Here is a 26,320-nt window from a genome sequence, read left to right as displayed (position 1 = left end):
TTGCATGATGGAGGAGAAAGGACGTCTGCACCTTTATCGATTACAGGGCTGGCTTTCTGATCAATTGAAAGTTTTCTATCCACTTGAGTGGCACTCACCTTAAGAGCCCATCCTTGAAGGCAGTCAGCACTAACCCACAGGGCTGGTTTCCCAGCACACGCTGTGCCCAGAGCTCGTGCAGAAGGAAGGGACGGCGGCGGTCGATCCCTCTCTGCCGCGGAGCTGTTTGGGCAGCTCATTTGTCACAGTGCCTCAAAGGGGTTTCTGTACGGATGCAGGCATGGCCAAAGCAGACTGCACCATGAAACATGAGTAAGCATGGACCAACTATGAACACAGCTTTCATTTACCATACCATTTCCATAAGATTCTACCAGGAAATAAATAAATAAAAAGCAACCCAGCAAAATCTCATTAATGGGGAAAAATAGAAGTGCAGGTAGGAAATACATTCAGCTGTCATAAAAATTTGTAGAGGAACTCTGCTTCACTGATCCTTTGGCTATGGATGAATTTTGCCTGGGAAAAAAGCATTAGTTCAGCTAAGTGGCCCTGTTTGTCTTGACTGTAAATTAATTATCTTGGCCTTTTTCATAGTGCTTAGGTTGGAAGGAAGTTCTTTGTTTTAAAAGGTAGATGTTTCTGTGCTGGTATTTTTTTTTTTTTCTATCTCAGTTTGGCTTTTATTTAGGGTAGTAGGGCTATTTTCATTCTTCTTTTAAGCCCCATTCATTTAGCTCACTGAAATTTAAATACAAAAACTTTATGCAAGTTGTATTTCTTTAGTAAACTTCTATCAACATACAGGCTTAAGCCATGTGTGGAAATCCCCACACCCTGTTTCCGAGGCTTAGCAGCACTTGTAGGAGACAGGACTTAGGGCTTTGGCAGTCTTCCTCAGGACAGAAGACCAGAAATCAAAACAAGCAAATAAATATGACAAGGAAATGTTGCAGAACACAAAGCCCTGACAGGAACACTTGTAGTGGAGGAGCAGACACAATAACACTGTTTGCCTCCAAGAAAAGATGTTTTGAGTTAATGTTATTCCTCATGGTCTCTGCCTGTAGGAGAGGGATTTTAGCAGCTCTGGAGGAAGAGGCTGAAAGGGCTCTGAAGGTGGCCTTATGAAGGAAGATGAGGTGTTTATTTGTGCCCTATTTTTTTCTGTAGATACACTGGGAATCACTGTCCCAAGCTCTGCATTTACACTTAAAATGGCCTTTTCCTTTTCATGTCACAGCTGCATATTTAGCTGGTTCATTCCCTCCTGACTCCCCTAAAATTGTAAAAATTATTACTAATGAGAGTACTCCAAAGTACTCGCTTGGCATCTGCCTTGCATTTCTGCCTGGTGGCATTGGCACAAGCATGTGGACAGGAGCACACATGCACTGACACAAACATGTGGGCAGGGGACATTTGCAGAAGGGACATGACCATGCAGTGAAAGCAGCTAAACCCCCCTCCATGGCTGGCTGGAAAACTCTGTGGGCTCCTGGAGAAGAGGTTTGCTCAGGCTTGGGTTTAGTTTTGCTTTGGTTGCATCATGCCTGAATATTCACTCTTGGTGGAGAGCAAGATAAGTACGTGTCCCTTCAGCATTTTATGAAACAAAGTAATGCAGATATCTATAAGTGAGACATGACATGAAGCGTACAGATAGTAAGTTTGGAATAGTTCTGGGAGTTAAGAATTTACATGTCTTTATTAATTATTAGATGTTATTAGTGAGTGACTAAGGAACTGGGAAGCTCTAAGCGTTCTTTTGAAGTAGTGTACCCAAATTAGGCTAAATAAATAAATAAATCTAAAAATGTTGGGGAATGTCTGCTCTAATGAATTTTCTAAATACACAAATCACACTTATTAAATCAGTGGATCTTTTAACTGTAAAAATATTATTACTGTTACACTAGGGAAATCCATTCAGAATTATAAAATATTTGGAAACTCTTTCTATGTTTCATTTCAGTCGAAGGGTTGTACATTTAATAGGAATAAAAAGAAAAAAGTATGCTTTGGGATAAAGTTTTAAAAGCCAGCTTTCCCCCTTTCTTTGTGTGTGTGCCAATTTTCAATAAGAGCTGTGTTCTCCTTTTCGTGTTTAAAACAAACTACACATATAACAAGATGTTGAAATTTCTTTATGGTATGTTAGCACTAAGGACAGGTTGTTAAGGGGTTATAAAAAATATTAGTTTCCACTTTATGGCGGTTGTGTTGGTTTTTCTGCAAATTAAATTTGATGCTACAAAGGGCTATATGTGATACATACAACTTTCCCTCATTGTAATTTCCATCACCTTAATGCACCCAACAAAGCCTGTCTTTCTAGTAGAAGAATCTCAGCTGGAGAATTCCCCTCAACCTGTGTAATAAAATTCTGCAGTAGAAAAGTGTGGGGCATCTACTCACGTGAATCAAAAGGAGGAGGCAGGATTCTCCATGCATTAGCTTTGCTCCTGCTTTTATTTATCCTTTTATCTATATTTCACTTTGCATTTTATACCATTTATGTGTTCCTTCATCAAAACATTTAAAGCTCACGTACAAATAAGACAGACTTTGCTGTTAGTGTTTAAGAGGCAGTACAGAAGAATATATTGTTTTATTATTAAAATACGATTTATGAACCAGAAATAATCATAGATGCAAATTTATACTTTGCACATTTTTTTTTCTTAATAAGAATATGTATATTTTCATCTGGGGAGAAAGCAGCATTAAAATGAGCGAGCCTGGGGAGTATTGCCACACACACAGGCACACACACACGCATACGCTTGCATACACAAAAGAGCCACAGTGAGGGATTGCTGGAGAAACAAACTCCTACCACAGCCCGGTGAAAGCCAGCTCTCTCCAGGAAAGCTGGAGCTCTGCTGCCTGGGCTGGCCAGGGCCTGAGCCCCTGGGATGGCCTGGGACCGCAGCAGAGTGGCAGCACTGGCAGCCTGGGGTGCTCAGCGCTCCAAAACCTGGCCTTTCTGAGGGGGGGAAAAGGGGAAATAACACCACTCACCTGGTGGGTTTTGTCATGCCCTGGTAGCTCTAATGAAAATGGTTGGTCAGGAAAAGCCTCCCCTCTTTTCCTTTTTCTGTGCTACCTACACTGCTAACATAGTTCACTAGTGAAACAACTTCCAAGTTTGAAGGATTTGCAGTAAAAATCGGTGTATTTTTTTAGTCTGAGGTGTGGAAATCTGGTCAAAGACTTCTTTTCAGATGTGATTAATAGCCCTAGGTGCTGAATGGGGTATTTGTGGAGGGGAGTGTGATGCTAAACAAAGTGTTTGGTAAAGCAGCTCTGCTCCTGCTGGAGCTCACTGCAGCTGGGATGAGGGCTCTAGGCATAATGTAGTAAAACTTGCTTTGAAGAATTATGAAGTAAGAGGCTAAAACTTGTGTAAGACTAGACTTGGTTTTGTGCTTTACAATTTCATCAGTGTCCCTTAAGGTAGTTGCTTGCTGTTTAAGTAATTTTCTGTTCTTTTTATCATATTTGCAAATGTGAATTTTTCATCAATACTAAACTCTCTACCTCAAACCTAAGTCTGAAAAGTGGGGTTCCCTGACGTCTGGGGCTGCTCAGATCCTGTGAAATGGGAGACGTTGCATTGACTTCTATTGGGTCTGGATGAAATCAATCGTGGAAAAATAGCTGTGAAGTGGAACTTGATTTATAGTGATGTTGAGATGAGCTGGAGAGCTGACATCAGCTCCTTGTCAAAGGGAAGGGAAAATCTACTTGCTGTCCATGGCAGTAGGGACAGTGTCACAGCAGGTGGGACAGTGTTTTTGTGAGTTTTTTATTAGAGAACTGCACTTGCTTGAATGGATTTGACTAAGCAGAATGCAGAAGAGTGCATTAGTAGCAAAGGGGAGCAGCCTGCAGTTTGAGGCAGGGTGTACTCAGCCTGCTGGTGTACTTAAATCTCTATGTGCTTTACCAGAGCAAGAGGCAGTGTAAGGAGTTATGGCCCCACTGCTCATCTGCAGGTCCTACTTATCTACTTCCATTCTTCCCGGGTTTGGTTCCTGTTCCCATATATGTAGATTTTCAGAATGTTCCCCTTTCTTTGTGTCATTAGCCTGTGTTAGGTGTTAACCTTTCAATATTCTCATTAGGTATCTGAATACAGGACCAGCACAGGTAAATTTATTAAGTGTCCTGCTTTATAGAGAAACTTTATAGCCCCAGTGTAAAAACAGTGCTCTTCTCCGTCTTTCTCCTGCCTTTTTTTTTTTTTTCTTTTTTCTTCCCCAGAGAAGAAAAGGTTGCAATAAATCTGCCTTGTGAGACCCTGCCTTCTCTGTGCAAAGCCCAATAGTTGAATTTCATGGTGCTTTGACTTGGTTTTGAAACTTCATTTCATTGCAGCCCTTTTGTTGTGTTCAGGAAACAGTCAAGGCTCTTCTGGCATCCCTTTGGCCTGTGCCATCGCCTCCAGCTGAACTCTGCCATGTGCGCCTTGTCTCTGCCAGCTGCAGGTCTCAGGTCTGCTGTCTTCCAACACACAGCCCCATGTGTTTGCAAACATTGTTTTGGGGGGTATCTTCACTCAGTATTTGTGCTCAAAAGTGCATAGCGGGTAGTGGAGCCTTCACAGTGCAACTTCTAAACCTGAAGTTTGGAGGAAGGTATAAGATATTGCCATTATTTGAGTAACAACTTTGTTATTGCACTTGCTGACCCACCTCTGGTCTGTTACTTGTATCATCACCATCATCTTGTCTTTGGGTAAGCTCAGCCTGCTTTTGGTATTTCTAGCAGGTCAGAGGGTCGCTTCACAACTTGCAAATTTGGCTCATGGATTTGAAGTCCTGGCCATGAATTGTAGAGGTATTAATCTTCCCTTTCTCTGCTTTCCTTGCTTTGGTTTGGTAGGGTTTCAACAAGTAAGTGTTTCTGTCATAAAGTTGCATTACAAATGGAACAAGAATATTTAAACCCTTGATTGCTGAAGTAAAATCTGTGATTTTATGAGCCATATGGAGAATGCTGGATTCACCTGTTTTGTTTCACGTGAGCTTTAAAGTGCCTGCTTACCCATGGTAGAACTATTTTTGAAAGAAGGTGCAGACACTATGGTGACAGTTGCCTTAGGAATGCGTATGACAATGCAGAGGGGAGGCACCACAGGCAGCTGGTGTTTGCTGTCCCCCATCCCTGTCCACAGGAACTGGCCACCCTGTGCCCCATCTCCTCGTGTGTCTCCCTCACCCCTGCCTGTGTGTGCTGTGGGCTGGGGCTCAGCCCCACTGGGGCAGGTGAGAGCAGGGACTCTGGGTGCTCCCATCCATTTCCAGTGGAGCCCATGGCAGATGATGGGTCTGGGGGTGCAGGATGTCAGTGGGAGGTCTGTGCCAGGCAGGAATGGGCCATCAGCAAATTGGTTGTTTGAGCTGGTGGGGTGCACTCCACCAGTCTCATGGGCAGGCAAACTCCAGGCAGAAACAGGAGAAGAAACCTCTAAATTCCTGTACACTTCACAGATTAACTACAATGTATTTCAATTAAAAGGAAAAAAAGAAATCCACCCTGCCCACTGGGGAGATGACAAACTATAGGAACTGTCAGTGAGAGTATTGATCCCAAATGTATCATGGCGTGTCTGTAGTCCCAGCTTTAAGAACTACAAGCTTAATGTATTGCATGTATAAGATGTTGATCTTGATGGCAACCTGAAACATTGACTGCATTTTATTACACCTAACCCTCGTATTTATTTACATAATAGATTTGGATGGGAAATATCTGTCTCCAGTGAAGTATGTGAATTAGAAACACAAAAACTAAATATGAGCACTGGGAATAAATACACCCTGGCTTGTGAGTCAGGTGTGCAGTCTGTGGGAAGGGCTGTGATTAGCCATTATGTATGTCCTACAGTCTTGCTCGCCTTACCGAGATGCGATTTTTATTTACAAGGCTCCCTTTCTGTGGCTGCAGTTCCATTAAGTTTTGCTGTAGCGCTGGAAGAGGCAGGCCCGTTAGCTGCACACAGATTTACTGTGCGAGTTTAAGCTAATGGATACTTATCAGGCAGGCTGTATTTGGTGATCGTCCATCATTTGCTCATTAAACAGTGTATCTAAGTGATTCTCATTTCCTCCCTGCCATGTCTGGAAAGGAGGAAACTAGACACATTACGATGGAATATTAATGTCCTGGAGGATTTAGCCACCCATAATTAGATCTCCTTTGCATAAACCTGCTAGTGCTACCTTATTTTGTTGTTTGTCTTGTTCTCCTTAATCACCTTCACATCTTTTTCTGTTCCTAACGATCTTTTTTTTCAGTTTCCCTTTGTAATTCTGTCCCATTTGTCTCATCCTTCCTCCTTTTTTTAAAAAAAAAAAATTCTTTCTTTCTTTTTTTCTTCTTTTCCTTGACCTAGTGAGCACAGCAGTCTGGGTTTCCCCACTCCTCCCTCCTTCACACAAAAAGGCTGACTTTGCCAGCAAAACCCACAGTCTCTGCCAAGCCCTATTACTGACTTTGGAGAAAAGCAGCTAGAGAACTTGTGCAAATTTAGGCTCTGAACTAGCTAAATAAGCCATGTCAGTAAACCCTCTTGTCTTATTCCCTGGCCTGCTGGCTCATGAAAGGACTAATACATAACGGTCCTATTTAAGGTAGAAAAAACCCTCGCTGGCCAAGGGCCACCAATGGCTGGATCAGCTGCTCACTCAGGAGAGAACGGGGAGGCGGCTCCGGAGCTGCGAGCGATTGTGCCGAGGACCATCCACGGTTCCCATGGGGGATCCCAGGGTTAGGGCATGGGCAAGGAACACACCATCGCCTCTCTAGGGATGCCCTGGTGTCCCAGTGCTCCTTCCCACCAACCACCAGGGCCAAGTGTTACTAAAGCCGAGTGGAAATGATCTCACAAACAAGCGAAATGCCTTATAAACATGGGGAGGCCTGAGAGGAATCCTCTGGTGAAGTTGATGTTCCAAGGGGAGTAAAGTGGCTCCAGTGGCTGGTAAAAAGCACACCCAGCAGCTTCTGCCAGGCACCTTTTCGCTCCCCTGCATGTTGATACGAAGGCACCGGGGGGATTTCCCTTTGCTTTCTAGCTGCAAGGTACTGTAAACGCGTCGGGATACACTCACAGGCATCTATTCTCAGCTGGCTGGCGAAGCCCCTCAAAACTTCTATTTTCCTGCTGAATGTGAAGGTTTCTCTGTGCACAGTGTCTGGAGAAAGCCCCAGCTGCTGACAAAGAGGGGCAGCTCGGTTCCTGGAGGAGGCGATGCCTGGCTCGGGGCCGGCTCTGCGCCCTGCAGCGCTCCCGGCCAGCGGCTGCAGCTCTGCCGCAGCGCCGCTGCATTTAATAACAAATGGGGCTGCTTCTCCTGCCGCTACTTCCCTCCTGCTGCAGATTTTTGTGTTTTGCAGACTCTTGTCTCACCGATATGATGGAGAATCTTATCAGGGAACATCTAAGGAGGAGAGTGGGAAAGCCTTACAGCAAACTGAGGGGTGATCTGAACAGGAGGGCTTGGCTGGCTTCTGCTCAGAGTAGCCATTTCCAAACCTTTCCCACTGCTGGTTGTGGTGGCAGTTCCCGGGGCTGTGCGGGGCTGGCCCTGTCTGGCCAGCAGGCTCCGTGGAGCAGAGGTGTTCTCCTCTTTCAGTTTGAGGTATCTACCTGTCTGCAGCTCTCCAAAGGATGAGCTCTAGATGTACACGGAAAATACCAGGCTATTTAAAGTGTAAAGGTTGTTAACACCCTTTGTGTTCCTGCCATGCCAAGCAGCTGGAAAGTGGCTGCTTTACAATCCCCAATCCACAAAGTTTTGAGCATCCGCAGCTCCCTTTGACTTTGTGGAAATGGAAGCTGCTCTGCATTTTGCAGGATTAAGAGCACTGTATCAAATCCCAGGCTGCCAGGGCTGTGGGATGAGTCCCGGCACATGAATGGTGGTCGGATGGGGCTATTCTGTGTCCTGCGCTGATCTGGGAGCATGTAATTGCATGTGATGGGAGGGATGGAGCACAGGCTGCGTAGGACAGCACAGAGTTTTGTGTCTGAAAGTGGCAAAGGAGCCTGAAGATTAGAGATCATGGAGCTTCTGCGTGTGAGTACCGATAGCTAGGGCAGGAAAAGATGTGATTAATGTGTGACTGGCTTACAATGCGGCTTGGTGCTGGAGTATTTCTCTAGAGGGAAAGCTGTGAGTCTTGACACATACGTTACAGCTAAAACATAGGCATCGGTGAGACTTCCCTGGGTTTATCTGAGAGTTCCATCACCAGCAAAATCTAACAAAATCCTCCAAACTAAAAAAGTGGCACCAGAATTCTGTGCATTCAAGGTATTTTGTGCCTGGTGTTTTCTAAGGTTGCTGGCAGGTGAAGGAGTAGCCCTGATCCTGAATGCAGTGCTTGGTAACAGCCCTGATTCAGGAAAGTTTCCCCCATCAGGGGTGCAACATGCTTCTAAGCCATTTGATTTCTCAGTACTTCCTTGCACTCTCACAGTTCTTGATGTTTTTGTTAGTGAACTACAATGTTTTTGTATTATGAGAAGTGTTAAACTGGTCCTTGTGGTCCTTGAAGCCTGTGTAACAGGATAAGGGAGCATACACATGCCATCTGAATTACTGAGGGGCTGTCGCTCGCTTGAAAAGCTTGATTGCATCTAGAAATCAACATTTGGTGCAGAAGCATCTTACTTTGATAAGGTTAACTTCTTTCCTGGGAGTGATAAAGTGTTAAATAAGCACTGTGACTGTGAATGGAGTTCAGGTAATGGTAGCCCCATAAATAGATGTTCTCACTCTTAGGGGAATGGATGCTGAATCCTTTCAGAAGTTTCTCTGAGCACAAAGAACTGAAATCTTTGAGCCTGCAGCACTCGTGACCTAGCAATTAAATAAGCATCCTTGGAGAACATCTGAGACGAGCGGGCAAAATGCAAATATTTGGCATGTGCAGGAGAGCTGTATTGTGATGTTGCTGTTGCCCACAGTCAGTTCTTCCCTATGTCGGCTGTGTGCTTGTTCTGGCTCTTGCATTTGGGCCCCACAGTCAGCTGGAGCTAAACAGTGGTCTTCTCCAGGCATGACAGCAGGGAGTCCTCCTGTGCTGGGGCACAACAGGGAGGGGAGGCAGATGTGTCCTTCCACTGCCAGCAATGACCTCCCTGTGCCAGGCCTCAGGTGGGCAGTCCACAAACATAACCATCTTTTGAGTTGACTAGCAATAATAATTTCTATGCTGCCAGACCAAGGCTATTTTCAAATCAAACCCAGCCTTCCTGAAGGGTGTCAGCTTCATAGATACCCCTAGATTTCAGCAAAGACACAGATGTTGTAGCAGGCATGTGCTTTGGTGAGATTCCTGTAACTATCTCATGATCATCACCTTTTAGCTACAAGGATGTAGCTAAAAAGTCTCTTTTTATTTGCAGTATTTTATCTTTTTGTGCTAGCAAATACTATGGATCATTTACAAAAGAGAAGAAGAATAGGTTAAAGCTTTAAAAATGGAGTGCTGTGAGTGTTGATATCAAGGTGTAGTACTGGACTTTGAAACTTTTTCTTGCCCATTTTTTTTAATAAACTACATAGCAATTTTGGCACTAAGGGTTGTGTATCCTCTCTGTTGGTCAGCATGTTGCACCGTGAGTGCTGTGCCAAAGACACGTGGAGTTGAGTGAGACCAAACTTGTCCTCTGTATTTTCTCTTTATTACCAAAGAAGTAAAGATATGTAAAAATATGCACTTCCAAAGCATTTTAAGCTGATCATTGTGATGGAGAGAGCAGATAGAGATCAGAGTAAGAGTGTACTTGCATAGCAACTTCTGTGTTCCAACCGTGGCTTAATGTGCAGGCACACCATGTAAATTGGACAGAAAACAGGCTGAGTTTGTGAAAGAAAATGGGAAGAATCCAATCCAGCAAAAAGCCATGTGAAGTGCATCTGTGAACATTCTGCCCATGGCTTAACATCAGTGATTTTGTGTCTTCATTTTCAATGCCTAGTATGAAATACCTCCAAAATTTCAGGAAATGCTGAGCCTTCACCGTCTTGTCGCCAGGATTCTTTAGAAGTAGTTAGAACTGATGCAAGATCTCTAGTTGCTTTGGAAAATCAGGGTTCTCAGTCTTGAATGGTACTGCTGTTTCCTGTGGTTTTCCCAAGCTGCAGGGTCTTTCATGCACGTGGGTGGCTCCTGCCCATGCTGAACATCAGCCTTGTGGACTTGGGTATCCACATATTCAGAGTGATTAATGAGCACAGATAGAAGGCTCTAGTCCTTGACTTTGATAGTTATGAGTATGTCTAGCATGTCTCAGAAAATGTATTTTCCTGCTGATGAAATGGGAATTATTCTTACTCTGCAGTGCATTTTGAGAGTGATTGTGTTGAAGTCTTTGTACCTCTTCCCTGGCTTTGTTTTGCCCATTACCACAAGTTAATCACCAGCATCTACACAGTGAATATTGATATACATGGTCACCTAAGCCAACCTATGTTTCAAGGAATGAGGACAAAAAGTATTAAGAAACTGAAAATTCAGCTTAAGTGAATCATTCTCTGGCTAATATTATGGACTAAGGATGTTTTTGACTTCATTCTCAGTAGTGAGACATGGAAATCCCTTCACAGCCATAGTGACCAAATCTGTTCTGGGTCCACTATGCCCTGCCAGGGAGGGCTTGTCAAGACCTAAGGCAGTCCCTAGGGGTCTATGGGACTCCTCTGCCCTCTGTGAACAGCATCATGTCCCCAGATCTCCAATCAGCCTGGGAAGCCTCTTCCTGCTTCCCTACGGCTCCAGTAACAGACAAGTGCAACTGAGAGCAAATTTCAACTGCATGTGTCTGTTAAAGTTGACTTTAGGAGGAAGAAAACATATTTCCTTCTGACTTCCATGGCTTCTGCTCACTGCTGAGGTTTAGGAAAAGCCAGCAGTGACACCATTTCAAATGCTGGCTCCTTAAATAACCATTTATATCCAGAAGATTAGGCAGCCACAGAGGAACCTTGCAGCTCTTGGTTTTATGCCCATTACGGAAAGGGAGCATAAGCAGATGGAGTTAGTGTCTCCCTACAATTACATTTGCTGTCTATGACAAAGCCTAATCACTTATTATTTGCTTCAGCTTCAGAGCCATTTCCTATCAAACTTTTGGGGCTTCTTAATAAGTGTATACACACAGTCTTTTGGTCATTCTTTTTTGGATGTGGCTGCTTTTGCTCCTTGTTTCTCTCTCTCCACTGGATGGATGGATGGATGGATGGATGGATGGATGGATGGATGGATGGATGGATGGGCAGGTGAGGATCAAGTGCTTGTGTCAATTGATACTGCAATTCCTCTTGGAATAGACATGGCTCCTGCTTTTTCTTATGGTTTAGCCTCTGAAAGATGATGTTTGCTTAAAAGAGTTAAAGGGAAAATGGAAAAGCAAAGGCAAAGGTGGTGGTAGTGTTGTGAGCAGCAGCTGCAGGGCGATGTGTCTGTGCCTAAGCTCAGGAGGCTCCATCCCACTGACCTCCTCTTTCCATGGATACGCAGCACTGTCAGCTCTGTGGTGGGTCTGTGCAAATAGAGGGGGAGAACCTGAAACCATGACTGCAATAATATAAAGTGAATTTCAGTGCTGTTGCATCCACGTGAATGTTCTCTGTCCCCTTTTCAGTCATTAGGGAGCAAAGCAAATTAATGCCAACAGAGGCTGATTCAAACCTTTGCCCTCATTTAAGGGATTCCAAAAACTGTGGTTTTGTTACGTGCTGGAGCCAGCTGCCCTAGAGCAGCTCAAGGACTGGAGCAGTCTTTGGTGTTTAACCAACATGAAAGTCAGTGCTAAAATTGTCAATGACCAGTGCAGATCCATATACTACTCCTTGACTAGGACCAAATTTATCTCTTTCATGTATTTTTAGCAGACTGAGCTTTTTAACCTCTCTTTCCAAGACAAAATGTAAAGAAATAAAAAAAACTCTCAGCATAAAAGTAGTTAGGTAAAAACAAAAACTCTCCAAGCAAAACAACCAAAAAGCAGTCAAGGATAAAATAAAATTAAAACCTTCCCTTTGTCTGTTTTGAGTAAGGTACATGAATTTCCAACTTGGCTTATTTAGTTTTGGAGCAAAAACCCTCCCAGGTGTATATAGATTTTGATGTTAAAATGAGACACGCGTTTGTGTAAGTCTGAAATGGTATTTCGGATAACTGCATCCAGAGTTTTTCTATTAAGAGATGGGTCAGAATGGGAATGAGATGGTGGCTCACAGAACACAAAATGGTAGGTGAGCCCTCAGGAGGGAGCACACGCCAGCCAAGCCAGCTCTGCCACCGTCAGGGAATAGGACCAATAATGGCTTCAATAAGCTTCTAGCTTTGCCTTGTGTTTTTCCTCTGTCATTCTGGAATTTAATATTATGTGACATGGCCTTTATGCTAACATAGACTCTGAAAAGAGTATAGCCAAGTCTCAAGTATGATTTCTCCAAAGAAATGGCTGAATTTCATGCTCCTCCATTAGTAAACACACAGATTTAAGAAAACCAGAGTTGTGCTCTTCTGTGGAGCACACATATTTTTTATGATTTGGACATAAAATTACATTTGTCAAGGCACTGCCTATGTGAATTATATTCTCTGTTCCTAATGCTATATGATGGTACCACTAACATCAACTTGATGTCAGAATTCCACACTGGGTTGGGGGAACAATGTGAGGAAAGAATAAAATCAAGACTCTTGTGATGCAAATGTCAGTGTAAATATTCACTGGAGCAGGTTGGCCTGAGCATTCAGGGCTGGTCAACAGGGGTTGTGCTTGTGGCTTTGCAGTATGGTTTGGATTCCAGATGCAGAATATGCATTTGAATCCAGCATAACACAGATGAAAGGGTGAGCATTTGTTCAGTGCATGGAGTAAATAATATTAATCAGAAAGTAAAGACCTATAATTTAAATTTGTTTGGTGTCAGAGTGGCAGAGTGGGCAGGTAACGATGACAAACTTTTGCAATTCAAAAGAAGAACTTCTGCAGTTACTGCTTTCAAATGCCCAGTCTGACATTAGTGTAACCAGCACTAATTTCAAAAACAGCAGGATCAGGCACCTTTTTGCCTGGCATGTTGTTCTCTTAGTTATTTTTAAGAATGTAAGAATCAAGTGGCATTTTTGTAATTCTTAACAGGCAGAAGGTTTTAGCTATGTCACTTGCAAGTGCTGAGCAACCTGACAACCTTCACAGCAACAGCAAGCCTTAAAAGCAGTTATTTGTGACTGCCATATCACAGAGCATGGTTATACATCAAAATAGTATTTTTTAATTCTGAGAAATTCCTGAAGATATTGCTGGGTTCTGAATATGGCAGGCATGTTAGTATGTTGGGATGACATAAGTCAGGCAATTTTTCCTTCATAGGACAGTTCTTTACTATGATCTGTTGAAATATCCATTTCAAAAACAACCTCTGTGTTTACAATGGCAATTTTGCATGTGCAAGTTGTGAATGTACAACATTTCAAATATGAATTACCAGGTAGTAGTGTTTAAACATCTATTAAAATTTTAAATGAACTTACTGCCACCCATTCAGGAAGAAACTGCAAACACAAATCCCATATTTAGGTTAAAAAGTAGGAAAGATCTGTTTACTAAATTTCCAGCTTATGAATTATTTTATAGAAAGCAGTAAGTTCTTTTTCAGCAGTGGAGAAGTCTGTTTTAATACTTAATGTCATAGTGGACCTAGTTTTCTGATGACTTTGCTTTCCAGTTGGTTTGCTTTAGCAATCACAACTTATTTTTGTTCTTTTTCAGTTGAAGAGGGTGAATCTTCAGATTTTGCGTTGACCTGGGACTCGTCAGTGACTCAATCAGGTAAATATTTTAGGTTCTTCTGATTGCAAAAACTGCCAGAAAGCTGCCAGGCTTTTTACAGGAACTGTATTTTGTATGTCACATTCCTGTCTCAAATCCAAGACTACCCACTGCAACACAATTTTTATATCAGTTCCATATGGTCAATAAAATCTATTACACACAGAGACTAATATACTCTTATCCTCCAGAGAGCCATTCTTTCTTCTTGTGGGCACACTGAAACGGGTTGTGATTTCTCCAGTATAACCACTTTGAAGTTTTCTGCAATGGGCACTGTTACACATTCATTCCAATCTAATTACATAAAAGCTGCTTTAATAGGAATTTTAAGCCTCGGTCTCAACTGGAATGTGTGTATTTCTCCTCTCTGAGGAAATTGGAAAGTACTGTCAGGACTGGAGAATAAAAGTGGTACATCGCCATGACAGAAAGGTTTAAAATTTGAACAAGCTTTTGGTCTGCTTGACAGTAATAAACATGTGTCTGAGGCTTGTTCATCCGTGTTAGGTCAATAATTTGAATAAAAAGAGGCTCAAGAAACTGAACAGGATAATTAAGTTTGTCTGTGTAATATGTATTGATAACACAAGCATGAGGGTAAATGTCAGATTAGTTTGTGTTTAAAGTAACTAGTCACATCTCAATCACTGTGCTCCATGTAAAGATATTTTGTCTATTTTTAACATTTATGAGATGCTCAGAATATTTTTGATTTTGAGGCCAGTAAGTCTATTTCTGTGCTCTCTCCACATTGGACTGTGCAATGGTATTCCCTTAAAAGCTCAGCAATGGTGTGAAAACAGCCAAGAAACTGAGCAGTAATATGAAAACCAACAATGTTTCATTCCTGGTTAGATGGATTTTGTAAGAGTCACGGGGAGCCTGGCTCCCAGGAGACACTTTCTTAGGGAAGTGAGCATCTGTCTGGCCTCGGAGGCACAAAGTGCCTTTGTGTGGCACTTTGTGGCCTTTTGCTTTGTACCCACTGTGCTCTCAGATGCATCTTCTGGGGCACTGGGTGCATCTTCTCTGGGCACTCTGGCTGTTTGGAGGGGTTTGTGTTTTCACTAGTCTTTGATAGCAAATATTGCTGCTGCTGCTGCTGCTGCTGCTGCTGCAAACCCCCAGCTGTGATGTCGAAGGCCCCTTTGTGCCTGGAGCTAACGGTGCATGAAAAGAGCGCTCGCCAGCTCTCTTGCTTGACCTTCATCTCAAACAGCACTGGAGTGGAGTTACCGGTGTTATCTATCACAAGTCTGGAAGTGTATTAAATTCAAAATAGGCTATGGTTCAAAACAATGACAAAAAAAAAAAAAAATTCTGTGCACAGCAGAGTTAATTTGGGGTTGGTGTTGGTGACTATGCCTTAAGTAAAAGACAGACTGTGAAAGGCTTTTACCAAATTAGTTGAGTCTCCATTTTTCTTCTTTTACTCCCACAATTACAGCTCTCATTCATGACATCAGATGTGAGAGAAAATGTATTGTATGCATGATTTATGGCAGCTTTAGGAAAATGTGTGTTAATTGGGGGATTTTCTTCGTAATACATTTAGTAGCTACAAATGTCAATCTTGTACATGTATAACAATGTAACACTGTATCCTGTCAAGTTGGGATGCAGTACATGGGACACAAGTTGCAGGTTGGAATATGATTGAGGAACTACACAGAAAAAGCTTAAAAAGCCCAAGTTTGTGGTGTTGTGGCTGCGTGGAGTCAGTGGCTCTTGTGTGGTGTGGCTCCTCAGCTATATTCAGTAACTGAAACCAGTCTCTCAGTCCCAGTGTGCGAGACTTTCATTATGTTCTTTTATGATCTTCCTGTTTGCATTAGCTCCAGTAGTGTGATGTTGAAGTTCAATAAAGGGTGAAAAAACATGCTTCAATTTCTTGTTTCATGCCCCTTCCTTCCCTGGCCCAAAATGACAAAATTGCCTCCCCTTCCTTGACTCCCCCCAAAAGAAAAAAAACCCCAAAGGCCAAACCTGGGACTTGTTAACTCTGAAATATTTTCCAGATGTTTCAAATTAACATATTTCTCTCCCTCTTTCTCCTGTATATGTTTGTACATCTCTGTGTGTGTGCAAATACATACAAAATGACTTCTGAAAAATTCTGTTGGCAGTCTGCACAGCTGCTGTGGGCTGGGGGAGTCATGGTCCCAGGGTTGGGTGGTATATAGGGGCAGCAAGAGCTGTTACAGGTAGAATGTAAACTTTAAACTTTTAAAAAATATATAAGTATCTTTTTCTACAAGTGAAATAATTATATAGATGTATCCATGGGGGAAAAAGGAGCTTTTGCTGCTATATTTTATTTTGTTCATTTAACCAGTAGAAGCTATTCTGGAAATTTTGCTTGTGAGCATGAGTTGAGTCTGCAGGCATGGCTCTTGTCTCTGATGACCATCTGTCCTTAGTGTGCCAAGCACGGGGCTCCAAGCTCGCTGTGTCCTGGGGGAGCTTCTCTGCTCCTGACAGGTCCTGAGGGTGCACAGCCTGTGCATCCCTGCCCAGAGCGTGGCACTGGGCAAGCTCATGGGAGCTGCTTAGTGCAGCCCGTGGAAATTTGGCCATGAACAGCATGGCAACAGGAACCCACTTCTCAGATGGGTCTGTTTGGTGATGGCATGGTACAGGACCATCCTTTTTCCTCTGGCAGAGTGTGTGCACAAGTTGCTGTCTGCTCTGGCATAACTGCTCATTCCTGGTGAAATCTACCAAGGCAAGAATCCAACCCATGGTGTAGTTGCACAGAGGAATTTGTTCCAATACTTCAAATACAGCTAGAAATAGTTTAATTTATATATATATATTTTTTAATAACAACAACTTAAAGGCTGTACATAATAACTTAGAGAAGCAAAAAAACACAGAAGAGGCAGAAGCTGCCCTTGCACCAGGGTGAATAATCGGAATGTCCACCAGTACTGTTTAACAATGGGCATATAGTAAATTTCCTTCCTCTTCAGGTTTTGTAAACATCTTTTCCTTAATGCAAAAGGAAGAAAAAAAGCTTTTCCTTTCCTCTCTTAATCCAAGGACTTAGTTTGTTGTAAATAGCTGGTCAGGCATGTTTTGTTGCCTAAGAGGCAGAGATGTTTTGTGTTGCAGAGGAACAGTGAAGCTGAGTACTTCTTCCCCCTGCTTTCCCATCCCTCAACAGCACGTGCAGCCCTTGCAGCCTGTCTGTCCTACTCCAAAAGTGTCACTGGGGCTGGACTGGGCAGGGCTGCTGGAGGCCAGGCAAGTGCCCACCTCTGCTCTGCAAAAGGGGTTCTGGCTTCTTTGAGGCCAAGATGAAAATAAGGTTCAATACTCAAAAAACAAAGGTCCGGTCAGACAATGCTGCATTTCTGTTGCAATACATCACAAGGGTATTATCTTGAGGAGCAACAAGGGACATTTTAAAGAAGTAAAAAGTCTTACTAAATATATAGAGAATTTAAGGCATTTTAAAGACCTATGAAAGCATTTTATATGGGAGTTGCTGGGGAGTTTCTCATTAGCCTGACTGTGAGGCCCCAGGGAATCTTGGCTGAATTGTCTGGGGCAAACAGAGCAGATTCTGTCTTCTCCTCAGGAGCCCGCAGACCTAAAAGCCTAATTTTTTTGTGTCTGCTTTTGAGGTAGCTGAAGGTATTTTGTTTTTCTCTGCAGCTACATGTTACAGTACTGATCAAGAAAGAGTTTTGGAAATAGGGAACTGTGAGCCATGTCCTGAGTGCTGGGGACAAATGGCACTGGGTATGTCTCTGTGCACAAGTATTAGCAGAGTGTGGGGGTTCTTTGCAGTGTTTGCAACAGGAAAGGCCTCTCAGTGCCCAACCATCCATTAGCACATAACATTAGTGTAATTCAATTATAACATTCCAGAAATCATAAAAATAAATTACAGGTTGGTATTCCCCGCTTTCCCCATTAGCTCCAAATTTCCTGTCCCTGCCACCGAGCTCGCAGCAGCAGCTGGGCACACGTGTGAGGGACATGTTAACACAGCACAGCATGGGGAAAAAAACAAAATACAACAATTTGGGACACAGGTATTTGATGTTTATCTGTTAAGATTTCCCCCCCGTGCTTTTTTCATGCAGTACACTACTTTAGATTTTTAATTGCCTTTGCAATTTTTTTTAAAGTTTGCCTCCTTTCAGGGGAAAGAAAAGAAGAAGCAGCAGCTTTTCAGAAATGAACCACAAAATAAAGGAAAACCACCCTGTGGTCACTCCTTTTCCTCTCTCTTATGCTTTGCATGGCATCTCCCAGCTATGTAAATCAAAATTTTCACTTGGTATCTCTAGAGGAGCAACATCTTGACACAATTTGGAGACTTATTTTTTCTGCAGGGCTACCAGACCCCATGCTGGGGTGTTTTTAATGCTGTCTCTGCTGCTCGGGGCTCATGTTGCCTGTTCCCTCCTGGCTGTTCCCTCTGTTATCCTCCTCTTTCAGTCTTCTGATCCTAGTACTGCATTGTCTGCTCCCAGTGTTGAGGGTTTCTGTTCTCCTCTGTTCTGTAGAATTGGGTTTAATTTTGACTTCTTGGGAAAGCTGGGGTCTCATGAAGCAGAGACTCGCAGCTGCCAGTATTTTTGCCTTAACTTTTTCCCATTTTCTGTTTATTGAGATAAGTAACAGAAAATGTGTTCTCCTGCCCCACCTTTCCCCTTGGGGAGTCCTGTTTTGGCTACACAGCTGCTTGTCCCCTCAGCTTTCCTCCAGCACCCTGGGCTTGCATGGTCCGCTGCCTGGTGCCCAAGCCCAAGAGCAGCACTCACAGGACCATGGGCTGTGTCAGGAGCATTCAGGGAGTTCAGGGCAGGGAGACTTCACAGACCCCAAATTCCTTTTCTCTATTCCTACATGCATTGGATTCTGTCTCATTTAACTTCTAAATGCAGAATGCAGAAAAACACAACATGAAATTCTGGGATCTCTGCTGCAGAGTGCTGGAAAGGTCAGTCGAAATTCAGAGGACATTAGAAATCTTATTTTGCAAGTACTCTGAAATTACCTGTCTTGAGTGCCTTCACAAGCTCAGATATCTTCTAGAAGCTGATTTCGTAAGTAAATCAGTATGAGAAGATTCTGATTACACTGGGTTAGGATTTCCAAAGAAATAAATCTTTGAATTTAGCAAAGAACTTAAGAGACTTTGGTTACTTTTTTAGTTGAGTATTTTTTCAGTATGCTGTGAGATCTCAGCTGGTTTGGGTTTCTTGTGTTGGTTTTAAAAATGGCATCCTTGTCCCTGAATTGACCTGTGGGATGCAGTCCAGTCAGTAGAGTATGAGGTTCTCAAAATTTTAAACATCTGCTCTGGAGGCATCCAGAACCCAGAAAAATGCAAACAAGAAATAAAGCTTGGAATGTTTGCAGCTCAGGTTACTGCATTCCTCACTTATTATAAGTTGAAATTTTATTTTCCTTGGTAATATGTGGGTATTTACGATGTGTTCTTTTAGAAGAGAAAATAAAAATAATTCTCATTTCCTAATTATAAGAATTTATAATAAAAGAATAATATAAAGATACTATTAAAGAAATATAAAGAAAGTTCTCTTGATAGTTTTTTATCAAATGGAAGATGAAGTAATAGAAAGTACTTGATACTCAGATAATGTGGTGGTTGAACATCCTAGACAGATGTAAGATTTTTGTAGCTGGATCATACAAAAAGAAGCAATACAAGTTTGTTTCAATACAACCCTTCCCAGATTCCTCCGTTTGTAGGAGTCACGGCACAACTCTGTATCTGCAGGCACCAGGGCTTCCTGCGAGCACGCCTCAGCTCCCGGCACTCCCCGGCTCCTGGGATGTGGGGCTGCGAGAGGAAGCTGTTGGCTGGAGTGATGGGGAGGTTCCTGGGGGTCCCTGAAGTCCAGGTGACATCCTGCAGCTGTAGCACCTTCAGGGGAGGGAGAAGGCAGAGATGGGATTTGTTGGAGCGTGCGGCGCGGCGCGGCCCTGACAGGTGCGCGTGCCATGGGAACAGCCGCCCCGCCAAGCTGCCCAGGCGGCTCCGGGGGAGCAGCACCATAGCTGCTCCCCTCTTGTTTGGGGAGGGAATCTCCGGCAAGAAGGAGTGATCTTCAGATGTGAACACAGCATGGGTGTCAGTATTTAAATTAGAAGCACACACCTGTGTATTATGGCGTTTCCTAGAAAATACTTACTATTAAAAATGTTAATTGGGAAAATTATAGTGATAGCACAGAGGAGGAGAATTAATTTCCATGGTACAAGAGGCAAGGAAAGAAAAGCTCATTTCAAAGTGAGCTGTCAAGTTCTCCCCCTACTCCATCACTCACCCCTTCTCAGGGTTCTTAAAGACAATGTACACTGCAAAGCTGGTCTGCTTAAAGGAAGCTGAGTGTAGTGCATTGCAGCATGTCACTGGTGCCCAGTGCCTAAAGCCAGCCCTCCTAACTGCTACAGGCCACATCTGTAAAGGAGGATTTCTGCAGGCTGCAGGGCCACAGCCCCACCTGGCCTTGGGGATAAGGCCCCAAGGACTGGTGTGCACTGGGATGCCAGCAGTGCATCAGGACTGGGCAGCAAGGTTTCAGTCAAGTTTAGGAATATCTCTGGGGTCATCAGGATAACCTCATCTGAATTCTTGTGAGCTTGGTGTTTGTGCTGGTGTGGGGCTGCTGTGAATTTGGGGATGTTCTAATAGGGTCTCTGGCAGCAGCATCCTGCCAGAGACACAAACATGCCACCAGCACGGATGGTTGCATACTGATGTTCTGAGGTGGGCAGGGGCCAACCTCCCCAGGGTTCCATCCCTGTCTTCCCAGCATTTTTCTCCCTGTGATAAATGTGCTTTTTATTTAAAGGTGTGCCTGTTGGCACTTTATCTGCTGGGAGATTGTAACACTGTTTCATTTCCCAGCAAGGGCTGAAGGAAGTCAATCGCTTTCAGGGGTGGACCATCAGGAGCAGCCTTCCTGGCTCTCCTGGGCTTGCTCGGTCTCCCTCAGGCATGAAAATCCTCGTGAAGGATCTGCCATTGAGCTGGAGTGAGTGCTGGAGAAGAGGAAGGCACAGCATAGCACCGTCCCATCTTCTTCCCTTCCTGTGTTTCTTTCAGTGGTGCCGCCTTGTTCTCCCTTGCTGCCCAAGTGGAGGGCAGCAATTAGATAAACATCTTTTGTGTTTCTAAATAGAGGTTATATCTGTTGTTTACCATAGCTTTCAGGGGCACAACTAGGAGTAATGGGCTAGAGTAAAGCAAAGGAGATGCTAGGCTGAATATCAGGAAACATTTCCAGGTAGTGGGATCTAATAGCATGGTATTATCTTCCATTACTTTGGGAATTTACAAACTAGACTGGACAAAGAACTTGAAAATAAACTATAGGAATCGTCTTCTATTAGCAGAGGGATAGATAAGATCACCTGATAAATCCTTCTCATCTCTAACTGATCCAATTCTGCTTCACTCTGGCTTTCCTAATCTGCAGATTTGAGCAGACAGAATGATCAGGCAAATTGTGCTTTCTAGAGCTTATTTCAGTAAATATTTTTATGTAGGATCTCACAGTACTTTGCAAATGCTAATTAAGCCTCCCAACCTAGTAGGAATTTTTCCTTGTGCCATGTCTCCACACTACTTTGCATTATGCAGTGTGCACAGTGGTGCAGGGTGACCTCCCCCAGAGGCTTGGGGGCTGATGGGCACTTGCCAGCCCATCCTGCTTTGAGTCATTTCTGCAGGTCAGTGGCTTTGCTTTTCCAAATCTGCCTTGTCTGGCTGGTAGGAGTGGGGGAAGCTGAAACCATGTTGCCGTAGGAAGTGATTGCAGTGGGTTTTACCTTTGTGAAAGCAGACAGCTGGAGAATTGAACAAAAGTCTCCTGGTGAACAATTTCTTTGGTTTACACAGAAACTTGTTCTCCTTTGACTGGTTTATATTTTGCAGTTGTAACCGGTAGCTCAAAGCTCCCAGCCTGAATAAATGTAGAACAAGAATAGTAGAATATATTATGTTGGCCTGTTGCTTAAACAAGAAAAATCAATAAAATATAATGCCACAGTGGTGGATCCCCAGTAATCATTCTTCTTAAAAAAAACACAAATTGTGGCAGTAAGGAGAATGGGGTTTTATAAACAAGGTTGTAAAAGAAGAAAAATAAATGGAATGAACAAGCTGCACTGCTTTGCATTCTACACTGTGAAAGAACACTGATATGAAACTGCAGTGAAGAAATACATGAAATTTATGATGCTTTGCCCAAAAAATCTGTGCTTGTTCAGTACAGGAAAGTAGAATCATTTGGGTTGGAAGGGACCTCTAGTGGGTCTTGCTCAACATTGACCTGACTTGTAAAAGTTTTGTAGCCTTTACTATGGTATTTTTGGTTATATTGTCTTCAGCTGTTTAGCTTTTAGACCAAGAGTCCAAGTATTGTTATTGTAGTATAAAAATGTGTAGCAAACAAAAATTAAGGTGGTAAGAGAAGATATGTTTGCATTTCTGTCATTTAGTGTCTAAAGTACCCTTTTTCCAGTGTCACTACAAGGAATTACAATGTCACTGTCAAAATAAACCAAGCTCATCTCATAATCTTGTATTTGTTGTGTATAAATTCAAATGAGAAAACTGTTAAATGGCACCATTTATAATGAGATTTGAGATACCCTATAGCTCTCACTTGGAGACAAGTGACCTTTGTCTTCTTTGGGGCTGAGTAACAGCGCAATGAAGATTTAATAGATGTGTGCAGAGACCTGGCAGTGGACTGATGTGTGTGTGGAAGAGGTGCTCAATGTGTCTTGCTCTACATATTTTTGAATTCCTTGCACTTGGGACTGGAGTGCTGCCTGTTGGTGTGTGCCACTGCCCGTGCTTCCTTTCTCCCTTGGATGGCTTTGGTGTTCCTTAGTAGAAATTATTAGACAGTCACAAAACACTAAAGAGAAAGGAAAAAAAACCCACACACTTTGCTTGGAAGCAGTCTGTGTTGCATAAAGCTCTGACAAGATCAAGCCTCTAATTAAATTATCTGGCACGTGGGCAATACTGTTCTGAGATCTGCTGAGCTAATGTGTAGCCATTAGCTCATACAGCCACCAAATCAGAAGTACCAAAGAGACAATTTACATAGGACCACAGCGTGTTTTAAAAAATTCTGGTGAGTTGTGAAGCCTGTAATGTTAATTGCCAGTTAGCACATTGTAATTGCTGTAATTATTTGCAAGTAAAATGATGTAAGGGACTTAACATTGTACTTTTCTTTAACACTTCACATGTTGGTGATCCACTAAATCTCCCACTTAAGAGTTTTCCTGGTTATTCTAAGAGCCTGACAGCCACTTGCTGAAGTCTGATCTCATCCACAAGCTTGCCATTCTGCCTGTTGGCTTTAATACTGAGCCCTGGCTCTCTGAAGTCTATATTCAAAAACAAAAGGCAATAAAATAATAACTGCAAATGTCTGCTGCTGACCAGTGAGAGCACAGCCAGCCCTGCAGCCGGCCGTGCTGGAGCCCAGCTGGGAGAGAGCCCTCAGCACAAATTGCCAAGTCTATTGCCTCCCACCGCCATGCCGCGGAAGTGGGCCAAAAGCTCCTCCGTATGGGATTAAAGGGATGTGTAATAGATTAAAGATCAAAAATGTTAATTAAGAAATGGTCTTTTCTAATAAGATGCCTTCAAGGGCATGGTACCAAAAATGAGGCAATATCTCATTTTGGCAACAGCTCAGGGTTGTAATGAAGCTGGAGCGGGGGGGCAAGGGGAGAAAGAAGGGATGCCTCCTGTTCAAGGCAACTCCTTCAGAAGGGGTAAATCAATTAGCAGTAAAAATGTAAACATGTGAGTCAGAATGAGATTATTCTGAACGCTGCTGAACAGTGTGGATTTAGAAGTACATATTTTAGCTTGGCCTTTCCTTGAGGATAAGTTGGTAGTTTGCAACAGATAAACAAGTACTCCTTCAGCTTACTGCTATTTAAACATCGGCCTGGTAATTTGGCTGAAAATAACCGGTCTTGTCAAAACCTTTGATGCATTTGCAGTGAATCTGTTCAATGTATTTTAGTGATGTAATCATCTAGATATAGAAAATTCACCATCTTTGTTGCTGGGTTGAAATTTGTAGGCGTAATGTTTGGGTAGAAGCTTATTTCTCCTCAGAATATGGGAGAGCCACCACTCTGCACTCTCGTTTCAGGCTCCTGCAGCACGGGAAGTTTATGTTTTACAGATAAACTGATATGCAAGTGTTACTTTTGTGTTTCAAACACAAAAGGTGCTTTTAAGAGCTGTGAAATATTGCATCATTACTACTGAAGAAAACAGGCTTTTCCTTAAACTTGAGTGTTCTAGTCAGTGAGCCCAGTGTTACGTTTTCTTAGTAAACTCATCAAAGCTCCAAAAGGAAAACTCAGATGTTTAACAGTGCCGTTTCCTTGTGGTAGAATGATGGGATTACACACATCACTTGATCCCACAGTTTGTCCTCCAAGCGCCTCGATACTGCTAGCTGCAGTATTTCTGAAGGAAGTTATTTGCCAGCATAAAACGGAGAGACCCTGTAGGCAAATTCCTTCCCTATTGGTTGGAAGTTTTTGCTCAGATAAAGAAAACCACTGACGTAGTGAAATCTCCATGTAGTGTGTGTATGTGTTTTAAGACTCTATTTGAACCAAAGCCAGAGAGAATTTTCAGTTTGAGAGAAATACGGTGGGAAGGCGCTTGCTGGTTGTGCCCCTCTGTGTGCATAGTGAGCTAGGGCTGACTGAATCACCTTGGCAGAAAAAGTTCTCTGAGAAGGGTTTGAAATTTAGATTTTTTGCTCTGTGTATATTTTATTTTAATCTATTGTGTTCTCCTTGAGAGGAGGAGTGATGTTTTTCCCCTGAGATGTTTTTTGGATCCCTCGAGCTGGGCATGGTGTAGAATTGTGCTTATTGGTATTATTTAGCTTGTATAGGGGCTGTAGGTGACTTAAATGACCCTAAATTCCTGTGCCCTGATTTTGTCAGATGAGTAAATATAAATGGAGTTGTTTCCATTCACAGAAAGCAAATCAGAGAACTATTTCTTTCTTATTCAAATAAGATGTTTTTGTGGTTTGTAAATGTATCGTTTTGACAGACTGATTAGTTCCATCTTGATTTCACTTATGGTTTTTGTTAAAGGAAATGTGTAACTTGGACTTGAATTAGCATTCTCCCAAGAAGGGCTATGTCAGGCCATTCCTGCTGACACATCAAGGAGATGCAACTGTAGCAACAAAAAATGATCAGTGCCTTTTCCTGACTGTGGATCTTGCTTAAAAGTCTGTAAGACAGTGTTTTGAATTGAAGTCTTCCTCTACATAATTTTGACAATATTAAAGAAAGATATCTATAGGCTGTCCTTTCAGTGACAAAAGGGAAGTTTTCAATTTTGCACTGTTCATTTAATCAAATATTTACAGAAAAATGGTCGGTTTGTAATGCTGTCATTTGTTTCTACAGAATGTGTGTCCATTATTGAAACTGAGAAAGTGTGGGCTTAAACCTTGATAGCAGTTCATATATGCAGACCCTCTGCAATTAGCACAGTAGTCCAGAAGGCCATTTATTCTACTAAATGAATGAGAAATTTACTGTGTAAAAAGCATTTGGCTTCTTTTCCTTGTTCATATTAAACAAAATACATTTATTGCCAAATTTCCAAACTAACATCCAAGAAGCATAAAGAAAATCAACAGGGCTAGCAAGGTATAACTGAGAGCAGCATTTGGTCTATAATCTTATGAAAGAAAGGCTGTGCAGCAAAAATGTACTTTTTCTGATTAAGGTGAATTTCAGGCAGAAATCTTGCACGTGTTTGTAATAGTCAGATTGGTAAAACAATTTCCAGACACGACGTTTGCGAAATCCACTCTTTTTTTCCCCTGTTTTTTGTCTCTTTATACTGTATGTGTAAACAGCCATAGTGGTGAAGACATGAGTGATAATTCTTCTGCAAATGCTCTTTGAATCTCAGGGTTTGTGTTGTGATGAAAAAGCATAGGTTCCTCTGTATAATAGAACTAAATTCCATTTCATTTTTCACCCTTAATTCCGAAAAATGGTGCTTAGTGTTCATGGTGTCATGTGTGTGAAATTAAGTAAGAATTGTTGTTGCTCTTCCTCCAAAATGATTTTTAAAAACTGGAGACATTTTTGTGTTTTGGGGTTTTTTTATGTAAAGAGGTTGTAAGTGTGTTGTATTTTGAATGTCTTTCTGAGTTGCAGACAATTCAGAAAAGCTACACCAAAGGCACAGGAAAAGCAGCAGAGTCATCAGTGAACTATTAAATAAGAAAAGACTTCCTAAGAGTTAAGTGATTTTTAGCTCGATCCTGTAATGAAATAACTTAAAACTATATCTGGTTAATGAACTCTGTGGCCAGACAGCAAAACTGGCCAAGGATGTAGGGAGTGGAAGAGGTTTAAAAACAGACTCGTAGC

The 26,320-nt window shown here is 42.5% G+C and overlaps 1 protein-coding gene across 4 annotated transcripts in view; it reads left to right on the top strand.

The window, feature by feature from the left end:
* ZNF423 (zinc finger protein 423) overlaps positions 1–26,320 on the top strand; it is a 262,152-nt gene that overhangs the window by 62,786 nt on the left and 173,046 nt on the right. For all 4 annotated transcript variants that reach the window (XR_009278371.1, XM_058845965.1, XM_058845963.1 and 1 more), the window contains one exon: positions 13,808–13,867. Coding sequence is in view for 3 of the 4 variants with exons in the window: in XM_058845965.1 (XP_058701948.1) it covers positions 13,808–13,867 (60 nt within the window). In the remaining variant the exon portion in view is untranslated. The remainder of the gene's footprint in view (positions 1–13,807; positions 13,868–26,320) is intronic.

Source organism: Poecile atricapillus, chromosome 10, assembly GCF_030490865.1.
Source record: "Poecile atricapillus isolate bPoeAtr1 chromosome 10, bPoeAtr1.hap1, whole genome shotgun sequence".
NCBI classification, from domain to species: Eukaryota; Metazoa; Chordata; class Aves; order Passeriformes; family Paridae; genus Poecile; species Poecile atricapillus.
The sequence above is the reverse complement of the archived record's forward strand: the minus strand, read 5'-3'. Positions and strand labels throughout refer to the sequence as shown.